The sequence below is a fragment of the Sylvia atricapilla genome, chromosome 1, assembly GCF_009819655.1.
Source record: "Sylvia atricapilla isolate bSylAtr1 chromosome 1, bSylAtr1.pri, whole genome shotgun sequence".
NCBI classification, from domain to species: Eukaryota; Metazoa; Chordata; class Aves; order Passeriformes; family Sylviidae; genus Sylvia; species Sylvia atricapilla.
Genome location: NC_089140.1, coordinates 7,510,500 through 7,532,409, shown reverse-complemented (window position 1 = coordinate 7,532,409; position 21,910 = coordinate 7,510,500). Strand labels below are relative to the sequence as shown.

Genomic DNA, 21,910 nt, shown 5'->3' with positions numbered 1-21,910 from the left:
GTTATTTACATTAAAGAATTACCCTGAAAACTCACAAAAAAAAACCATAAAACTTAGAGCTCACAAGGGATCTGTACAGGGCAGAGCAGAAGTGCAAGCTGTTTGCAGCTTGCAAGGCTAAATACAAAATTTCCAGTGTTTAGTGTCTTTTTTTTTTCAAGAATCACACATTTAATCCAAAAAGCCATCCCAGTGCTCCCAAATAAAAATGAACACACCAAATACTCATCAGAAAGAAAAGTGTACCACAGTTTGCTAAAGCCTGAAAATAACAAGAATGTATTTTAATATCATTAATCATAAAGCACTCAGGATTTATGTGGGTAAAATGACCAATTTTTTATTCTGTAACAATAGAGTATATCAACAAATAAGAAATCCCCTCAGGATTCTGAACAGACCCTGGTTTTCTTGAGAATGTATCTGCTTTTACACTGTAAGACAGTAAAAATATATCACAAGTGGCTGGTGAAACAGCAACTGCCAGATCCATTAAAAGGGTTCCCCACGAAGAGTCTCTAAAAAGACATTTGCTGGAAATAGATTATACAGCCCATTTTCCTACTTATGCTATGAGCAGACAAATCCCCCAATGCACATGTGAATGTCAAACCAATTGAATAATTCCAAACATTTGACATAATTACATATTCCACCTTTCAAAATGGTCCTGGCGCCCTTAAACAGTAACTAACACTGTGATGCAAAATATGCAGGTAAAAGATGATTTGCCATTTGGCCTTTAGTATCTGTGATATTTAACCAGGCTCTGAAGCTGACAGATTAACAGGGAAAAGAGAATGAAGTAGAATGCAGGAAGGCTGCTGCTATGCATTGGCAAATAGCTCATGTATTTTGTACCTTGTTTTCTTACAACGGAGTGAAAGAGAGGGGAAAACAAGTTCAGGAGGAAAATGCCAAGCAAACATTAGCCAGAGGCTGTGTTTCCTTCTCCTGCATGGATGTACCATGTGTGTAAAGGATACCACATTGTCACATCTTCTATGGTCAGGCCCCAATAAGCAAATCTGATGTTCACTTCACAGGGTAACTGTGTTGTTCATCCGCATCTTCCAGGAGAGAAAAGGATAATTATTTGACTAAAAATACCTCACTGCCATAATCTGTTATGGTAGTCTGTGGAGGATTAAAGCAGCTCTCTGTACCTGTTTGCAGAATATTCTGTATCTTCTATGAAAGTCAACATTAAAAACTGAATTTTCATTTGATGTGTCAACATCATTTACTTTGATCAAAATTCTTTATGATACCCCTGCTTTCACTGAACTCTTCTGCTCTGTTGAGAAGAAATTCTTCTTTTGCCATTACATATTGAATTGGCCCTCCAAAGGGATGAAAAATCCGTTCCTGGACCTGACCACCAACTTCTGTGTAATGTTTTGTTCGTTTTTATACTTTCATTCTCCCTTCTGCTTGTGATTTAGAGCACAAGGGGTTACCTCTGGCTGAGGCAGGGTTGTTAATGGTCTTTTCAATTTTTCCCTCAGTGGAGACAGAATGGTCAGCAGTGTTCTCCTCAGCCCAACTATTTTTGCAAAGGATTTTATTTTATTTTATTGCTAATAGGCACTCCATAGTAACCAGCTTGGAATTAGATTCTCTCAGAAACATCATGCTATCTTTTCCTTTTGTGTCACTGCAATAAAAAAAGAAAAACTACCGAGATCCACACTGGTGTTTTGTACCGTGCACTCACTGAATCTCGATTGCTTGCAAGAACAAAACAAATCAATAAAGCTGCATAATTTGAGGTGTCTTCAACATTCTCACCTTTCAGATTCATTGTGATACTGACCTATTTTGCTTTCTTCTGAGACAGCATATTCTCTTTTGTCCCTGCATTGGAATTATCCCTTTGTACTTTATCCCTTCTCCAGTAATGCACCTCCAGTGCAGCCCCATGCTGTGTGTCAACCTGCTCATACAGCCCTCTGAGGAACTCTGCCCATTTCTCCTCGTGCTTCTAATAAATTAGAAAACCCATAATGAAATGCTATCAACGAGCATTTCCTGAGCTGTGGTTCAGCTGGCAGCCAACAGCCCACAGCTGCCACCAAACACCTGATTTGGGATGCTCTTACCCACTGTGCTGTATCCAGCTGATCAGCCACATGTGTGATGTGCTCACAGGGACAGAAAGGGCACTCTGGCACTGCTGGGACACTCCAGGACAGCCTGGGGAGCTCAGGGGAGGGCAGAGAAGGGGGACAATGGGTTTGAGCAAAGAAAGGTGATGAGAAGAAGGGGCCTCTGAATCAATTAATGTACAGAGAATTTGGCAACTGGTTGTTTGTGCCGTAATTGTCTCTGTATTCCAGAGGAATTAATTAAACATTTGTGCACAAGGAGGAAGATATACGCTTGGGGAATGCATGTATTAGAGTTGTAAAGGGAAGTAAATATTTTTCTTGCAAAGAGGAGGGAAGGATCCCAACCCAGCAATGTAACTGAGCTGGGGTGGGGTGACACTAACCTGTCAGTGCCTCAGAGAGAGCCAGCAGGTCTGTCCCTCACCTCAGTCACACCAGTGAGGATCAGGAGCTGCTCATACCCAGTGTCATAGCAAATCAGCAACTGGGTGTCTCTAGAGCCAGGAAGAAACTTTAGGATTTGGAAGAAGGAAGTAATGCAAGGGCAGTGGATCACCAAGACACGCCTCTATTTTGCAAATCTTTTAACTATTTACTCTCTTAAGACTGAAAATTAAATAATTGTCCTTGTTTAAAGGACATCTCTCCAGCCATGCAGAGCTGTGAACGCCCTGCCACCCACACCAGAGAGGCTTCCTTGGACAACAATCTCACATCAAGGTGACACCAGCACATTCCTGCCATGGGGACTTGCATTTTGGAAGGATTAATAATGCAAGCTGAATCTGATTGTGGTGGGGTCATGCGCCACAGGCAGCACACACAGTTAGTATGTAAATCTCTCCCACAAACATACAGAGGCTGTGCTGGGATTAGAAACTGATTTTCCAAGCACCAAACCAAAGGTCTGTGAAACATCAACGCCAAGGAGTTATTCCTTGGCAAATAATCTCATCTCAAGTTTGCAAAACAACCGTAAATAAAGTGTGATGGCAACACCCAGCACAGTAATGGATGGACTGCCGTGTTGGAAGAGAATGCTGCTAATTCACCTTCCACAAACTGATTATCTATCTCAGTTGCTTCATGATAATAATTCTTTATTAAAAGATTAGTTTTCAAATTACACTTTTGAGAGCCTTGTCCTGCTGACAACGCCAGAAGGGAATTCCGAGGCCGGCTTGAGGATTTATGACTTTGTGGCGGCAGCGGAGTGGAGTGGATGCTCTTTTGCTCTTTTTTTTTTGTTACAAAAGCAGCTCCAGAAGCAGCTCAGGCCTCAGGTATTAACATACAGCTCGTGTGCCAGCTCTCACCCCTCGGAGAGCATTAATCCAATCTGCCAACTGCTGCTGCACTCTAATACAGCTCTGCCCTGCCAAGCAATTACAAAAGCCTCCTTTTGCTCCGGAGCCACCTGTCCCTCACAGCACTTCCCTGGCACCACAAAGCCCTTGCAGTCACTGGCTTAAAGGACGACTGCTCTATTTTCAACCGGTAAATAAAATGGGAGCTGCAAAGCACCCCGTAGGATTTTTGCACCAGCCTTTGTGCACTTGTTGATGCCCAAGTTATTAGAAAGTAGCTGCAAAGGATTATGAATGAGGGTGATCAATAATGAGCTCATTTTTTGTTGATCTGTTTAAACTTTTATCAATATTCACATCACAGATATAAGCTCCCAGGTTTCCCCTCACACCCTCTTCTTCAGAAACTTGGAAATGAGAATGAAATTATCTAGTACATAGTTGTGACTCTAACACACCAAACAATCTATCTAAGGAAAAGAAGGAAAAGATGAGCAAACGTTATTATGTATTACAAGTACAAAAGTAGCCTGAGGCCAAATAAAAGTTTAGTAGGAGACAACAATTATTCTGAATCCAGGGAGCATAGAACACCTTCAGATCCATACAAACACACCCACAGAAACACACAGCCATGATCCTCTAGGGATTTTTGGGATAATAATAACCACTGTATTGGGCCAGACCCAAAGTCCATTCAGCTCACTACCCTGACTCAGTAGCCCAAAGCCAATTCAGCCAGAAGACCAGAGCTCTCTGATTTACAGACATCCCTTCCCAAAATACTTCCTCAGGCTCTTGCACTTTGCAGCTTGGAGCACCTCTCTTTGCAGCTGTGTACCTTGAGGGATGTCCTTGCCACTGACCTACCTCTCCACCATCCTTGACAAGCAGTTTCCCTTTTTGCACCTACAAACCCATGCAGCAACTCCCTTTTCCCAGACAATGGTGCCAAAAGCTTGTGTGGGGTACGAGTTCTCTCAGGAGCCTCTGATGTTTATTTTAGCCTTAGAATTCCACCCTGAATTACTGTTTATAGAGGCAGCCTGGGAGAGCTGGTGGAGATGAGAGTTTACAGGGTTCACATCCACATTCCCTTGACTGACTCTCACCTTCCTTGTCTTTGGAGCTTAAAGTCTGAGGGCTGAAGGACAGCCTGAGAAATTAGTGCTTAATAAAGCTTTTAATGAAACATTAGATAATGCCTTCTTTCAAATAAACATTTCTTGAATGTTTTGTTCTGTCCTGAAGTCAGTGTGCGGGCACTGAGTGTGGAAATATTCTAAAAGCCTCTTTTTTGTGGAGTTTACAATGCAAATGGTAAAGCTTTGTAGCAATTATGTGAGAACCAAGCCATGGAAATGTGCTGAATGCTTAGAATATGTATTTAATTGATTAATTTTTAAATAATTCACTTTGGAGGCAGAAATTAGCAACTACAGAACCAGAGCATACGTTCTTTCTATTAAAATTTACTATTAGCATGTAAAATTTGCTTTTTCTGCTGTAGCAGCTGGGAATGTGAATACTACAAAGAAGTTACCACTGGCACTGAAATTTTGAAAGTTTATACTAGGCTCAGGGCACTTTTTGAAGACTCAAAGAAAAGAAGCTGAGAGAAAGATGAGCCTGTCAGAAATCATTAGAGAGCAACAGTTTAAAAGCAGTGAAGTGGATGTGAATGAAATGAAAATATGCAGGTGTATGCTAGAGACTTTGGTCAAATCTCCTCTCCCCGTTCAGTGAAAGATTCATTTTCCAGTTCCATCAGAGATCAGAAGACTCAGAGCTGTATCTCAATGTACACTCAGACCTAATTCACTGGAGGTGACAATTCTATATCCTGACATGAAATAAAAAACAAACTGAAATCACACAGAAGGCAGGAAGACATTTTATGTGTTATCTTTGTGATGCTGTGGGCAACTTCCACGGGGTAAATGGTCTGTGGGGATGATGAGCTTCTCTTTGGGAAGCAGGGGGAGAGCAAAGGGGACAGGAAGGAGAACAGAACCTGCCCTGCTCCTTGCCTGCTGCAGAGCCCCTCACAGCCCTGCCATCAACAGCATCCCTCTTCCACTCCAGCACACAAAAACATGAGGACTCGTGCATTTAGAGACATGACTAAAGCCCTGTGATCCTCCTCCCTTTTCAAGAAAAAGCTTCTTTTGAGCAGAGAACAGAAGAAAAAAAGAATAGAAGGTTCCATTTTCAAATCTGGGTCATTAGCTGCCCAAGGAGGAACATTAATTATTGGTTTTAGCATGGAGCTGGTAAAAGCAGAGTTCTGCAGGCAGTTAAGGAGATAAAAGGCACTTGTTCAGGGTAAATACAGAAAGCCACACACTCCTTGGATTTAGGCATGTAACTTGGCTAAAGAGGAGAACATTGGCATCAGGAGATTTGCATTTCTGAGTACAGGAACTTCATTGGGATGCCCTGCATCGCAAGAGCTGTTTTTCCAGAAGAGGGCACTAAATATGTATTTTTTTTACTATTTCAGTGATTAAAAATTAAAAAAAAAAATAAAAAAGACTGGAAATCAGAAGAATTAGATTACAGACTGCTTCATATGTTTCTGCAGAGACACCAGAATTAAATTCTTTCTAGTTTTGCTTTCTGAAGCTTTTTAAATCACTGTTGTTTTCTCATTTTGCATGCTATTCCTAATATATTTCTTTCCTTAATGTTTTAAAACAACCACCTATACTTATTGCGATCCAGCACAAACCAAGATGTTCATTGTCCCTAAAAACTTAGGAAGCAAATTTATGCTAAAAAGCAGGAACTCATCGCTAATGTAATTCTGAAACCTCTCTATGTTGCAAGGAATCTAATTATTTGTTAGATTTTATTTTTTTTTTTCAATAATTTTCATGCTGGTATTTATTTCCTTCCTCATAAAGGAAAATTACCCCATGTTTCACTAAGACAGATTCCCATACAAGTGCAATTATTTTACTGCTGTCCATCTGATTTTGACTATCTAGGAAACCTTGTACATTATCTTACGAAGGCTTCATTCAAAAACAAGTTGCAATTTATTTTTAAGACATTTTGTGAATCTTATTAGGGCATTAATCTCTATCAGTTTGTTCAACTTAGCTCATCCATACACTCAGAAAAAGAAGTAGAATGAGAAACATAACCTTATGCAAGCTAAGAAAAATTGGTTATTTTTGTATCATAGTGTTTTGTCTTGAGGCTTTTGGATTTTTCCTTCCCTGCTTGATGAAAATCTCGTTTACTAAAGAAAATATTTACAGAGGAAGACTGCTGATAGCTGATACTGATACATAATACACCTATGTACTTCTGCATGACAGGCCAATTATTTCTGAGTTTTGATGCTCCTCTAGGCTTCCCTGGAACTGTGGATTTGCTTTTCAGTTTACTGATGTGTATCTGTGCCTGTGAATAAATGCAGGATGGAGTTTATTGGCCTTTGTTACACCAGCAAGGCTGTCCAACTCAGTCTGAAAAACAATTTTGCACTCAGTCAGGTTTGTGAAATTTCTGTTGAAGTCTCCTAGCTCCATTCAGGAGGCTTCAGGTTTAGTTCTAATTCAATTTATCTGCATTATTAGGGGAACAGCAAGGGTTTAAACCATTGTTTTTAATAGGGAAGCAGTTAAAGCTCAGCAGCTGAACTCAGCAGACTCAGTTTTTAATGTTCTGCATTTCATGCAAGGTATTTTGTTGCAATGATCATACTCAACAGTCCCTGGAGTGGAGAGAATGGAGACTCAGTAAGGAATTGGGGTTTGGTGCAGTTTTTGCTATGTAGGGATCAAGCACCAGCAAAACTGGAATGTGGGGATGGAGGAGTGAGGCTGTGCTGAGATTTGTCTCCCAGCTCGGGCAAACCCATCACATTGTGTTTATGAATGCACCCAGGTCACCATCCCAGAAGCACAGGCTTCCCCCTGGAAACAACCCCCTGAACCAGGGAGCAATAGAGCTAAAAATCTGCTGCCCAAGGTGGTTTCATTGCTGGCCCATGGAAGAGCTGCAGGCCCTCAGTCACCACAGTGGCTGCCAATGATAAATCATAGAACGCTTTGGATTGGAAGATACAGTTCCAACCTCTCTGCTACGAGACACATAGACCAGGTTCCTCCAATGCTGAGATGATCCCACTCCAAGAATCCTGCTGAGGATGAGGAGAGTACCCACTCTTTGCATTTCAGGGGTGCAAATGTATTTTCCATGGATAATAGACACAAGCAGCCCCCACCCAGCCATTCCTCCTTGCTGACACATAGTGCCTGTCCTTTACCTTTTACAAGGAATGAAAAATGAAGTATGAAGACTTGGGATGTGTCTTTCCATTGCACATTTTTTATTTCCCAGTTTCTACTGAGTTACAATGACAGACCCTTAATTTTAAATAAGAATACATTGCCCTATGGCTCAAGGATCCTAAGTAACAAAATGTCCCTACAGTATATTAGTTTAGGTTTCTAACATCCTCTAACTTCTTGTTTAAACTATTTTTCTTTTCCTCATTAAATCAATCTGTTCCAAAGCAGAAGAATTGCTGTCAAAAGCAAAGAACCATTCAGGCTACATAAAGGAACACAGTTTCTGCTGGAACTTTGTCAGGATTTCAGATGAACCATGAGGGTCCTCCAAACCAAATAAAGAATAGGTTTGACCTGTTTTCTTCCCCTGTATAAGTCCAAAACTGGGCCTGAAATTTAACAACCTGAAATTAGTTTCTGTAGTTTCTCCCTCAAAAGAAAACTCTAGGATTAAGCTTGTCAGTAATTATTGCTCTACTGGCCTATAACTGTGTCCAAAATTTCTATTCTAAACAAACAATGGGACAGAAATTGGTGGAGTGTTGACTGCTGAGCAGGAAGAACAAATATTCTCACTATTTGATAACATGTTTATTACCCAACCAAAGTGGGTATCCACCCTCCTGTAGTAAGAACATTTAATTTTGTAAGCATGTGCTGCAGAGAAGATTTGACATCCAAAGGGCCCTGCTGAAGGCACGACTGAGGACACCTGAGAAGGAAATGTTTGCACAACTCTGTAATAGAGTTTTGAAAACCCATCAATCCCCTGAGGGTTGTGTGGCAAACTTCCCTCTCTCTCTGTGCCACTGCAGATATCAAATATTAATTAGCCTGGAACAATTGCTGATACCATCACAAGACAGCACGTTGTACATCAGGCAGAGATATGTCTACTCCTGCCTGCACTGAGATTCAGTGGTAGGAAAACTTCCCAGCTGCTGAGGTTTCATCTGGTAGCAGCTCTGGTTTTCTCAGTGAAAACAGACCATGAAGAGCTGATCTCCTGGTTTAGATAGACTCCTCCAGGCTGGACAGAAAAGCAAATGGGAGTGTGGAAATGTTTTGGAATCAACCTCCTCTGATGCCTTTGGGATTCCTGTTTTGTCTGTCTTGTCGAAAACAGCAGATCAGGGAATTCAGTCATGGTGGGTTTGAGATTGGAAAAAAAAATAGACTGTCTTTCACAAAGACCTGATTCATAACTGAAAATCATCACAACAATCTCTTTTTAAAATAAAACATTGCCCTTTAAGTGTTGCCAAAAAATAAAGCTTCTGCTTCAACTTCAAATCCAAAGTAAACTATCACCCACGAAATTAATTTCTTCTGTGCCATTAGCACATTCTTTTTAATGCAAGACTTGTGGACACACAGGCCTCAGCTTTAGTCATATGAATGTAGCTGGAGCACTGCTGTTCTACCACAAAGAGGTTAAACAGCACTTATCAGCCAAGGTTTTTCACACTACTGATCTTGGCTGTAAAATAATATCACTCAAAACAGGATCTGTAAGGAGAAGGAGAAGGAAAGGTGGTCCCCACCTTCAGCCCTGAAGCCCCAGAACAACCTCACTGAAAGCCCACCCAGGCACACACACAAAAATGCTGCCATTCAGAAGTGGTGAGCATTTTATTGAAATATTAAAGTTTAGCTGAATGGTATTAATGATATTTATTCTATGGGAAGTAACTGAAGTTGTTGCTTTCCTGAAAATTCAGCAAGTTATCAGATTTGATGAGTGGCTGGCCTATGTGTTTCCACTGATTCATTAATAACTTTACTTCTGCTCATTAAAAAAGCACTGAATGACTACAGTCATACAGCTCATTCTTCATTCACAACTACATTCATACAGTTGGTGAATTGAGAAAAGAGAAGATACTCTGCCTGAAGATGCACACATGCACAGATGTAATAACAGAAATATTTTAACTAATATAAACAGTATTTGGATTGGGTCCTTTTCTTCTTTTTATTTAGTAAGTCATTTATCCTAATATATTATTTATCCTAACAACAGTAACTAGTTCTCATAAGTACATCAAGCTACAGTGCTTTAGGCTTGAAAATGTTGGGAAAAGTAATTTTAGCCACCAGCCTTTGATATAAGGGAACAATGCCCTTATATTGTGCAGCTTTCCAAAGAGGACTCCTTCTGGTTTATGAACAACGATTCAAAACTGTATTCACATTAAAAAGAGGATATGAAAAAACATAAACATAAGCTTTTTACCTCAAAATGGCCCCCTCAAAAACTAAAAATTTACAACAAACAGCAAAAATTAAACAGCAATCAATAAACCAGCATTATTTGATGACAAATATTCTATCTGTGCTCACTTTATCATGAAATCACTAAACATTTTCAGTGTTTCTGAAAACAACATTGGGCGAGAATGAAAAAAATAAATTTGAAATATATTTATTGCCATAACAAGAAAACAGATTTATGTAAGCCTATTTCTAGGCCTGGAATCCATTTCAATTAAGCAATAAATATCATGACTACAGTCTGAGCAGTATTACTGATGATAGTTATGACAGTGTTCAATTTTCAGAGGTATATTTATCATAATAATGTTTATCACCTAGCTCAAAAGGATGTTGTGAGGATTCATTAATATTTATATCTATTAGTGTTTTGGAAATAACAAGCATTATATTATCTTAATTTTTACACAACTAATTAAATTAGTATGAGGCTGTAATTGGACCATAAGTACAAAATCTATTAATTTCACATAAAACCTAGGCTTGGAGAAATAATAAAAAATAATAACAACAACAATAGTAATATGTTGCTTTCTACAAATAATGCTTTTTTACTTCATTCACACTCTAAATTCCAAGTCTAAGGTTTGATCTGAGTTTTTCTGAGCTCTCTTTGGTCCCACCACTCGTGTTAAAGATTTAGGCAGAGAGAACAGAAATACTGAACTCACCACATGAACTAGGCTAAAAAATAATAATCGAGTTTGTTCTAATTACAACAATGATCAATTCTTTCCAGCCTTTGGGACCAAAAAAGAGCATTTCTTCTACTGCAAAATAGGTAACAGCATCTGTTGCATCAGCTGCAAAAGCCTCTGAGCCCTAACTTTGTTCAGAAGCCTTTGCAGTTTGCTCTGTGCTAATCAGCCAGGATTTCTAAGTGTAATTGCCCTGAACTGGCACAAACACATTAATGGGCTGGTAAAATTGGAGACAAAAGAGCAAAAATTTTTGAGCAGCATCTTGGCAGCTTTAGTTCCTCTCTTGCACGATGACAACACTGATTCCTAATAAAGGCAATTAAATATTCACTAATATGGATTAGTGAATGTTTCAGGATTAGCATCTCACTGTGTGACTCCAGAAAATAAGTTTTCTCACATACTTCCTCTGTTTCTTTTATTGCATTACACCAACTCCACTGGTAACTGCCTGCCACAGAACGCGACACAAGCTTTGGTCACTCGTCCTTACTCTTACCTCAACCACAGAAATGCCACGGGATTTAAAGGTTGCTTTGTCACTTGGCTATTTAGGAAACCCCTTTTGGAGACCAGAGGTACCCAGAGATGGTTCCAGCCCCAAGACCTGTGTGTGTCTCCTCAGGAGGCACTTGGGAGCACAGGGTTTGTCCAAAAGTGCTGATGGAGCCACGAGCTGGGCAAGTGTCCTTGGCCAGAGACAGCTCCACACCACTTCTGCTGAGCTGCTGTGGCCAAACCACATCTGCCCAGGTGTTTTGGGGTCACTAAACCCCATATCAGAATCTCACACACTTGTTTTGGTGAAGGATGATTTGAAATCAGGGTTTCTCCATGGAGGTGTTTATTCCCCAATGCTTTCCCAAAATTCCACTCGGCCGTTTTGGCCTGAGATTGCACCTTGTTTTGGCACAAAGAAACTAAAAACAAACAGCAGAAAAAGTGTGTGAGTGTTTTAAGAGAAAGAAGCCTGGTGCCTTTCCTGTGACCTTTCCAGAAAAAGAACAAATCTTCTGTGTTCAAGGTTAGAAAAGCTCCCTATTAGCACAAGGCTTACCCAGAATATTGCTGCCTGAAAGATTAAACTTCTGTAAATACAAGCACCAAAAAAAAAAAAAAAAAAAAAAAAAAAAAAAAAAAAAAAAAAAAAGCATTTACAATGAAACCTGACAGCCAGACTAGCCACAATGTACCCACAGCAGCCACAGCAGCCTCACAGCTGTCTGCCAAGCTTCCTGGCAGAAATATATTTTAAGGAAGGTGCTTTAATCCATTATCCTTTAAAATGATGAAGTGATACAACAGGAAAGCACACGTTAGCTGCCTCAGTATCTTTGCAAAAGAAGTTCAGTGCTGTGATATTCCAGTGTGGGGTTCACTGCTGTCACCCAGACCAACACTGAGCAGAGACGCTTCCGTGCAAATAAATAGAAAAATATAGAAGCAGCTATTACTGGAAGGAAATGACTTTGTGGCACTTTTCTTAAAAATATTTCGCTTCATTGGAGTGACACATTGTGCTCTTCTATTTTGATGTTTATTCCTGGCTGGTATTAAACCAGAGGCTGAATCCATTCATTTCAGAATTCAGACAAATGGTTGATTCATACTATGCATATTAAAATATTATACACATATGCAAAGGAAGTGCAACTGTACCGTGTAAAAAAAAAAAAAAAAAGATGAAAATGTCTATACTCACAATTAAAAGGCAGCACATCATACTTTCCAATGCCACAAAAATAAGAAACAATTTCTGACAGCTACAAAATCAGTATGCAATAATTCCAAGAAGCTCCTTTTCTGAAATTGTAGAATTAAACTTTAAAGACATGTCGTCTGCCCATACATCTCCTGAAATTTCCTTTTGACTTTGCAACAAGGACAACTGCCCAAGGCTTTGCTAATCAATTTCTCGTGTTGCAGAAAACAGGGTAATTTGAATTATGTCCAAGAATACAGTTTGAAATGCAGAAAATGTGAAGAGCTAACTAACATGCAATTATTTGTAGCCACAGTCTGCATACCAAGGGAGAAGAAAGCTGAAGTAATTTAACAGTTATTGCCATTTTAATACACAGAGCCACCCATCATGGCTTAAGGCTGCAATAACCAAGACTGAACCCAACTACCCCTCCATTAGGATCCTTCAAAACAGAACAAAACAAAACCCAAAACAAACCAAACAAACTTCCTTTTCTCCTAAACATGGATCTTAAAGGAATAAGTGGGTGGAGGGGCGTGTTGTTTTGCTTTATTTTGCTTCAGGACCTCTTGCCATAGATGAATACCTGAACAATTTGCAATGTTCTCTTAGAGTGAGTATATGCCACGTCCTGAAATGTTCCCAAAGGTCATTTTTCAATATTTTTCAGCTTTCCACCCTAGGTTTTTCCTTTTTAGAAAAAGATGTGGAATGATGCAGGGGGAAGTAATTTCAGTGGTTAAAGGTTGAGAATAAAAGGTTAATTTCTTATAACTGTTTTTCAGAAATTATACTTTTTCTCTCTCTCTCTTTTTTTTTCTTTTTTTTTTTTTTTTTTAGGTTTTGTTTCTGTCATTAAAGGCATTTTTCTGTCATCCTCAGAGGAACTGAAGAAGCCCTCCCTCCTCAAGGCTCTCACGGCTTGAACAGTGCATGTAAGCAGAGTGGACACAGGCCTTCCACAAAGGTTGATTTCCACTGAAAGAATCGAATTTCTGGCTCACAAAGCAGGGAAATTTGAGAGAAAGGCTCAGTGACCCTCAAGCTGTCTTTCCCATGTTTAGAATTAACTTAACTCTTCCCCATCCATCTCTGTCTAGAATTCAGCTAAGCTTCAGGTAAGTGAACTCACAGCACCAGTATTTCCCAGGAAAAATCATTATGAATTACTCCTCAAGTTTCTGATACTGTTTTATTTCCCCTTCTAAAATCAGGCATGTTTCTTCTGACTTTTATGGCACCAAGTCAGGAATAACTCCAAAGATGCTGGCAGAGAAATCAGATGAGCAACACAGCTACAACTTTCATTACCTAAAGGACCCACAAATTTCCTTTGGTTAGCAGCTGGAATGTTATTTATATTATGGAAAAACAATTACAGCTGTCAGTGAGTTAATTATTTTAATTTTGAAGAATTGGTGACATTCTAGACTATGGAAACAAAATATATAGGGCTTATAGTTCATCCTAGTAGGACAGCATAGCTATCACTCAAACATTTCAGGCCTTATACTAGCAGAATTGAGAAAGACAAAAATATTATTCATGCAGAAGAATTGCTTTGCCCATGTTTGATTCTTTGGTCATCATTTAAAAATGACTTATTACACTTTTCCTTTTTGAAGTTTGGTAAAAAAATTTGCTGTAGTCCAGGACTTAGTAGCAACCTAATGGTGATTTTTTACAAATGATTTATACCTAACCCTCTGAAGAAAAGGATTTATAATGAAAGTGATAGCTCAAGTCTAACTGCAGCACTGGGAATGGTGACACCATAATTAATGTATTATTTCAGTTGTGGGAGAAACTGACAGTCGCTTTTTGTTCTGGGGAAGAAATTTATAAGGTGCCAGAAAAAGGCACTGTGGGGGAAAAAAATCACAGAAGAGGAATAGAAATTCTTGTAGCAAAGACATGTCCTTACAATCCCCCTCCCAAAGGCTGTAAAATCCTGGCAATGACAGCGTTTTCCTCTAAGGTCTAATTTATACCTTTCTCCTCTACTAGATGGCAGTGTGACATGCTCTCAGAATGGCTAAGCCAGGGGGTTTCTTGCTTTGTTTCATAGGAAGCAATTAATTTAAAATATCATCTTGCTGGCATAAAAGTGAAAAAAAAAAAAAAAAAAGAAAAAAAAGAGAAGAAGAAGCTAGCCACTGACTGTGTATTTTGAAATTAAATCTGTTTACTTACAGGTTCAACATCGAAGGCAAATAGCGCATATTCCCGGTCAGGTGACACTTCATACCGGATGGCCTTTAAGGAGACCTGGAAAACAAACACAGTTTTGAAACAAATGTTCTTCACTTTTCAAGCTAATGACACCTAGAACTAATTCTTATGATCATTTCTCTAAGGAGGAAGAATACTGCCAGAATCAAGTGTCTTGAAAAAAATTTCATCTGTTTTTTTTTTTTCAAACACCAGAAATGTTATGTGGGCACCTATAAAAGGAAGAACTAATTCCCTGCGACTCAGAGCAGGCAGCTATATCAAAAAACTCAGAATTTTCCTTACAGTCTTACTGCACAGTGGCTGGTGAGGTGGCAGATGTAAGCAGTAGTAAAGAGAAAACTCAGATAAATGTCAATTTATTAATTCCCTCTCATTACCCATATTCACTGGTCAGTGCAAGAGATGAAAAACTGTAAATAGCTTCTGGAGTAAATTAGTAATAGAAGACACCACTACCTCCCCCAATTAAGAAAACCCAGAGGAAAACTATTGCATTTTCCCCAGTTAAAAGTCTTTGGGATGCTGAAGTGATCCAGTGCACCCTGACCTGGGCTCTGCAAAAACCAGCACTGTGAATCTTGCTAACAAGAAGAAATGCCAGGGTATCTCAGACTTGCCAAGAATTACCTTTTTCCAGCTCCACTTGTCATTTCTGTAGTGAAGCCATTTCTCCTTCCCAGTATGTTTCAGTATAATGCATCGCTGGCACAGATGGCACCAAGGTCAAAGAGAGGTGCCACTGACACATCACTCAGCCACTGCCTTTTAAATCTCACCCAACTAATTAGATGTAAGTCCTTGAGAGAGCCTCACAGGGCAAAATTGAACGGGGAACTGGGGAAAGACAGGGCACCCCAGTGGGGAGAGTCCTCCCCAAGGCCAGCGAAGGTGGATGTGCTGTGGGGACAGCCAGAGGCAGAGGGGACAGCTCACACCATCACAGGATGATTTGGGTTGGAAGGGACCTTTAAAGGCTGTCTGGTCCAACCCCCTGCCATGAGCAGGGACATCCTCAGCCAGAGCAGGTTGCTCAGAGTCTCATCCAACCTTATTCAGAGCATTTCCAGGGAAAAGACACCAACCAGCTCTCTGGGACATGACCCAGTGTAGGTCAGGATGGGGAGGGACAGGGGAGCCTGGGGACCAGCAGTGTCAGCATGAAGGCAGATTTTATTTACTGCTGTGTAAATAACGTGGGGAAGGGAAAACATGGCCAAGTAGGAAAAGTTTTCTGCCCCAGGGCTGGGAAGGAAGGGGAAAAAGACAATCCATCTGAGTAAAGTGCAATGGCAGCTCTTGCACTGGGACTTTCTGGATTAAGGTGGAGGTGACCTGCAGATGTATTTAGAGAGGGCAGAGGAACAAAGGTAGAACAGGCAGTAGGGTGGCAATGGCATAAAAATGTAGGATTATCTTGTAGCACTGTGCTTTTCTTACAAATGGTAAAAATTAAAAGCCAGTGGAATAAACAGAGACCAAATGGAAGTAATCTGACTTCAACAGACCTTGATATTAAAAGAAGCCAGCCCATTCCCTTAGACTTGTAAAGAAAGGGGTTACACTCTGGTAAAAGGATTGCTCATGTGACACAGCAGTTTGGAGGTTAAATGCAGCATGTGAAGTTTAAGTTTGGGCTCAACTCAGTGATAAATTCTTTGTCTCATTAAAGAATAACTAATACAACTGTGCACTAACTTCTGCCACAATGCTGGTTTCATCTGCTACAAAATCAATGCTGCAAAATGCTTCTTTATAAGCAATAAATACACTGTATCAGATGTGACTTTGTTTTCTTTACATTAGTTTTAATAGTCACCTACTAACTTCCTCCCAACAATTTCTTAGGGTTTCTCTCAAGTACAACTCCACTTCTATTCCTCAGCACTACTCATAAAAACCACTGAAATTGCATTCCAACCATTAGGCAAGAAAAATCAGCAAATGCACAAATTAAAAATGGGGATTTTGTGGAGGAATGCAGAGAATGACAACAGACAGTAAAATGATATCAAGTGTCCTTTTTATTAAGCATGCAGAGATGAGAATTATGCATCTTTCAATTATATATGATATGCAAGACTAGCTGCAAATCTCTATATGATACTTTCCAGAGGTATTAGAGAAACTGAGCTTGCAGAATAATAACAAAAGCTGGAGTTCAATCTCACATTATCCATCACTGCATACCCCATTGTATTACCAGTGAATTGCTTCTCCTTGACAATACATGAAGTTGAAAACCAAGTGATTTTCTGCTTTACTGATCCAACTTCAAGACAGCTGTGAAATTCAGCTACTTGTCATCGAAAATACTTACAATTTTTTTGTTTTCTATTAATATTGTTGAACTGTTGGTTTCGACGTTCCTCAGAATCACTGTGCCATTCTGGTTTCTATAAATGAATTCATTATCTGCAAGGAGGAAAACAAAAGGTCATTAAGGAAATCTGAAATTGTCTGTTTGTGTGGAACCTAATTACGGACTTGAACCAAAAGCACTGCTGGGAACTTCTTTCTGAAGAACACAGAGTGTTTTTTAACACAGCCATTGCTCAAAGTGGCTTTGAGCACAGCCATAAAATTATGTGGTTAGTGTTTGTCATGTTTGTCGTGCCACACTTTCCATTAGATGAATGCAGGAGTGACCTGTTTTCAATGGACACACACAGCTTGCTATAGAGTTATTGTGGAAAACAAGGTCAAAAACTCCCATTCCTTATGATTAAAGGTTTCCAAGCTCCTCAGTCTCTGTAGGAATTTAATAAGCCTGGAAAGTCTCTGAAAGTGAAAGGCAAATGACCCGCTAACAAAGCCTAATATTGGAACCTAATATTGTGCTCCAACTCCAGCATTTGTTCTTCAGGCTCACACCAGAAGCAGATACATGCAGAGAAATCACCATTTTCACATGAAACAAGGCAAATCAGCTCTGTGCACTTTGGGACTACTCCAGCTCTCAAGACAGGTGGACAAGGGCAAAAATACTGGAGACAGTGTCCAGCTCTCAAAGCACACAACCTGCCTGACAGAAAGGCTGGGGCAGACACATGAAAGGGACTCCAAATGAGGGTCAGGTAGCAGGTCAAAAGTTCAGGATGAAAAACATTGCAACAATAAAGGGATGTCATAAACTGAAGTTCAAGCCTGATCAATGCTAACATGCACTGCCTTGCAGATAAAACATAAAACCCAAGTCCCAGGCACTCTGCCATTAAAGGAATCAGTCGTTTTTTTTGGCACAGGATTAGGGGTTATGGGGTTTTTTGCAAGTTGGCTAAACTGAGACTGAGAATTGATGGATCCTACCAAACCTCTGCTTCCAGTTTCACTCAGGGAAACAATTCCTCATCACCAACCATTACAGTGGCTACCCCAGGAGTGTTACCATGATGCAACAAGGGCTAGGGACATGTGGATGGTTTAACATTATCCATGGGTTGTCCTGGGATGAGCCACAGGTGAGTTTAAATCCTCTAGGATATCTACAAACACAAATTCAGCTGACTGTAGCCACAGAGCTGTGCACTGCCCAGTTGGGGTGACCTGCTAAAGGCAACACTGGGTTTCAAGGCTTGGTTCTTTCAAAAATTGGTTGTACTGACCTAGCATACCCCATATTCACGTTTCAGTCTTTTATTTCCAACCTGGTGGTGATAATCCCCATGACAGTCACTAACCAGCTCTATAAAATGCTCTGAAGGTGCAGATGAAAATCTTCTATGCTCTACTTATTGCTGTCAATAAAAAAACTCCTCCTCCGTATCACAGATTTACACATAAGTGGAAGAAGAAGAAATCTTCTCTGAGATTGGGATGAATCAGATTCTGTAAGGGCAAAAGATTGCTGCAATACAGCTGATCCTCTCAAAACCACTAGGTTTAGAGCTTAGTTTTAGAGACTTCAAGATTCTCAGAGTCCAAATCAGAGCAGCAGCCCTTCAGACTCACAGGAAAAGTTCTCAAAGCAAAAGTTTTTTTAAGATTATGGAATAAATTTTATCAGCAACTTCTATCTTGAATTTAAATATAAAAAAGAAGGATCTGAATTAGATTGACTTGCATTTATCTTTAAAGAAATCCTTCATACAGTTTATGACTTAACAAACTAAGAAACTTAAACTTGAGGAAGAATTGACTGAACAGAGCTAGGACAGAAGTCAAAAAAGTCATAAGGAGCATGGAGAAGATAAATATGAGATGCTTATTCCCTGCCTTTTCCAAAATAAATACTGAAAGGCACCAGATGACACCAGTCACTGTCAAGTTCAACACAAATAGAAGGCATTATTTCTTCCTGCTGAAGGCAAACAAATTGTGAAAGTCACAGTCCCAGAACAGAGCAGGTGCCAGGGCTGCAGGTGAATCCAAACTAGAATTAGAAAAATGGAAGAAAAATCCATCAAAGATTATATGTCTCGAAGGGCAATGCTTTTCAGGAAGCCCATAAACCAGCCATTGTGAGGGACTAAAGGAATATCCTGAATCCTCAACTTGAGAATTTTGCCTGCTTTTTAGACTCTTCCCAAAGTATTTGCCCTTTTCCTGGGCCTTATGCCAGAAGAGACAACCCCTGGGGTCTGATCCAGCAGCAACTGGATTTACAACTCTTAACTTCCAGCTTCTGTGTCCAGATCCTTAAGAAAAGTGTTTATGCCAACCATTTAGGAAGTAAGGCAATAAAAGATTTAATGCTTCATACACACTTGGTCTTTATATACTCAGGCCACGAAGTCTGAAGCATTATTTGTTATAAGAGGAAAGTTTGCAGTCTGAATTTTTATTTTCCAGCAATATTTCAGGCATTCCAGAAAAAACAGGAAAAACTAAACGGAGAGACAGACTATTACCTAATTATCAGACATGCTGAAAAATATTACTGCTTTAATAATCACCCTCTGTCAACAACACAGAATGTTTTCCAATTACACGCTAAGTTCCAGACAGAAAAACCATGTTTTAAATCTGGCCAGCAAAACATTTGGATAATTGTAAGGCTCTCAGGATATTTCCTAATTACAAGGGGGAAAAAAAAGCCATGAAATTCAGCTCCAAGTTCAGAACACAGGTAAAGTAGCTTATTAATCTAATGAGTCTGTGAGGTTGTTTCTTGAACATTGCAGGAAACGGATGGAAGTCACATTACTGCCCATAATGCCATAGCTACCAAAGTTTATTGCTCCTTATGCTCCAAAAAAAACCCATAACAGTTTAATAAACTATGAAACTTCAAGATTACATAAAAGTTGTTCCATGGTTGGAAGTAGGAGATAACAGACTTTCCCATTACTTGCTAAACCGTAACAAGTTTAAAAGCAGGTGCTAATCCTCTGCATGTACCTTTAGAATGCATAAAAAAAGAATAAATGAAGCAGTGCTGATTTGTTAGGGCTGTAAATCTTGCCATTATATTCAATACCAGCCATCAACACACTTGTCTGAGTTAATGAACAGAAAATTGGTCTGCTTAAGAGAAGAACAAATTGATCTGCGTTATATTCCAAACAAAACTCTCTGAGGTTTAGCTGGCTCTTAGTCCTCAAAAGATGAATAATATTCCTGGACTTCTGTTTGGAAATGTGTGATTTGTTCCAGTGCAAGAGCATTTATTTAAATGGGACATACCTCAATCAAAGGCAGAGAGCAACGCAGTGGCCTCTGTCTGTAATGAATTCTGTCCAGCAAGCTGATGAGAATTTTCAGCCTGATTTATAGTTGTCACCAGAGCTGATAAAGGTCAGCACTGCATCTCATTTTTTATAGCTGCCTTTCTTTGGGGCTGGTGTTCAATATAAATGATGCCAAAAATTATAATTTTCAGGCATGCAGCCATTTATTCCATTTCTTCAATCTCCCTTGGATTTTTTTCCATCTGTTCTTCACCAAAGAAGTTGTGGATGCCTCATCCCTGGAGGTGTTCAAGGCCAGGCTGGTTGGAGCTCTGAGCAATCTGGTCTAGTGAAAGGTGTCCAGTGGGGTTGGAACTGGGTGGTCTTTCAGGTTCCTTTAACTCAAGCCTCTCTCTGATTCTATGATTCAACCGCAAAATTCACTATTCCAACTCCTCATCCCTCTTTCAACTTCCAGGAAATTTGTCTGGGTGGTGGATTCCATTTTCTGACTGTGAATGTAGACACATGTGACTACATATGTAGTCACACTTGAAAAAAAGGTGACTGATTGCAAAAAAAAGAAAAAACAATTACCAAAAATAATGGATCAGCCTTGGGGCTGAACAGAGTCAGTGCAGAGGAATGGGGAGATCTGAGGAGAAGCTTTTAAAAACCTGCTAAGCAGAACAGGTGAAACCATAAACCCCATCTGCTTCTGTGTCTTGAACTCAGTCAGGAAATGCACAGGCAGCAAAAACAGACCCAGTGAAGGGGAGTTCATGTCCCTTGAAGTCACTGAGCCCTCACCAGGAACAGCACAGAGAGAGACTGGGCACCAGGCAAAACAGCTCACCACAGTGGACAAGAAGGTCTGGGACAACTTTGCTTCTGGAAGGAGTAAGTTTGAGTGGCAACTTTTGTGGTTTTGTTTTTTCTTTGAGCAACAAATTCTTTGCAACTTTTGCTGGCAGTGCAAAGAATTTGAAGGAACTAACTCCATTGACAGGAACATAGCATCAGTGCCCAAAAAATTTAGTGCAATAAAGCTTCTCTGAAGTCTACATTACCAGAGAGGAGAGCCTGGTTTATAAGATACTAGGAGGACCATGCCTGTGAGGGGAAATTTCATTATTTTTCAGAGATTATAGAAAGCAGAAAGCAAAACTGAGTGATAAAATATTGGAACAAAAAAGTATTTAAATCCAACTTTTAAAAAAATTAATGAAATTGTAGTTTTCTATATTTTTAATAATTGAAGAATGAAAAGTACACAAAAAAATGGTTGTGAAATTCACATGTAGCAAGTCAGGAAGAAGAGATAGTGGAAGAGAGTAGAGTCAAGACTGTTAGGGCCCCTCCAGTCTTTTAGAGCCACAGATTTAGAAGAAAAGGCAACCTTTTCAGTCCTGATCAACAGACATGGAAGATAATTGAATGAGACTCAGTTTGATGAAAGCCAGCATCGAGGGAATTATCATTTTCAATCCCTAAGATTAAGGAAGATTGGTGAATAAAGGAAATTTAAGTCATGAAGTTGTTCTAAGCCATTTCAGATAAATGAGCCTCCAGACACCAGCAGGATTGGCAAATATTACACTGTGTCAGGAGAGCAGACAGCAGCAGGTCCTGTGGGATGAGCCCTCGAGGGACAGAGGTCACTTTGC

The 21,910-nt window shown here is 39.8% G+C and overlaps 1 protein-coding gene and 1 long non-coding RNA gene across 2 annotated transcripts in view; both read right to left on the bottom strand.

The window, feature by feature from the left end:
- The window catches only part of LOC136358485 (uncharacterized), a 1,172,843-nt gene that overhangs the window by 33,176 nt on the left and 1,117,757 nt on the right, over positions 1-21,910 (bottom strand). The window lies entirely within an intron of this gene.
- LOC136375401 (dipeptidyl aminopeptidase-like protein 6) overlaps positions 1-21,910 on the bottom strand; it is a 133,183-nt gene that overhangs the window by 4,491 nt on the left and 106,782 nt on the right. The window contains exons 4-5 of the mRNA XM_066340918.1: positions 16,955-17,049; positions 14,596-14,670 (exon numbers count right to left, since the gene is read on the bottom strand). Of these exons, the coding sequence (XP_066197015.1) occupies positions 14,596-14,670; positions 16,955-17,049 (170 nt within the window). The remainder of the gene's footprint in view (positions 1-14,595; positions 14,671-16,954; positions 17,050-21,910) is intronic.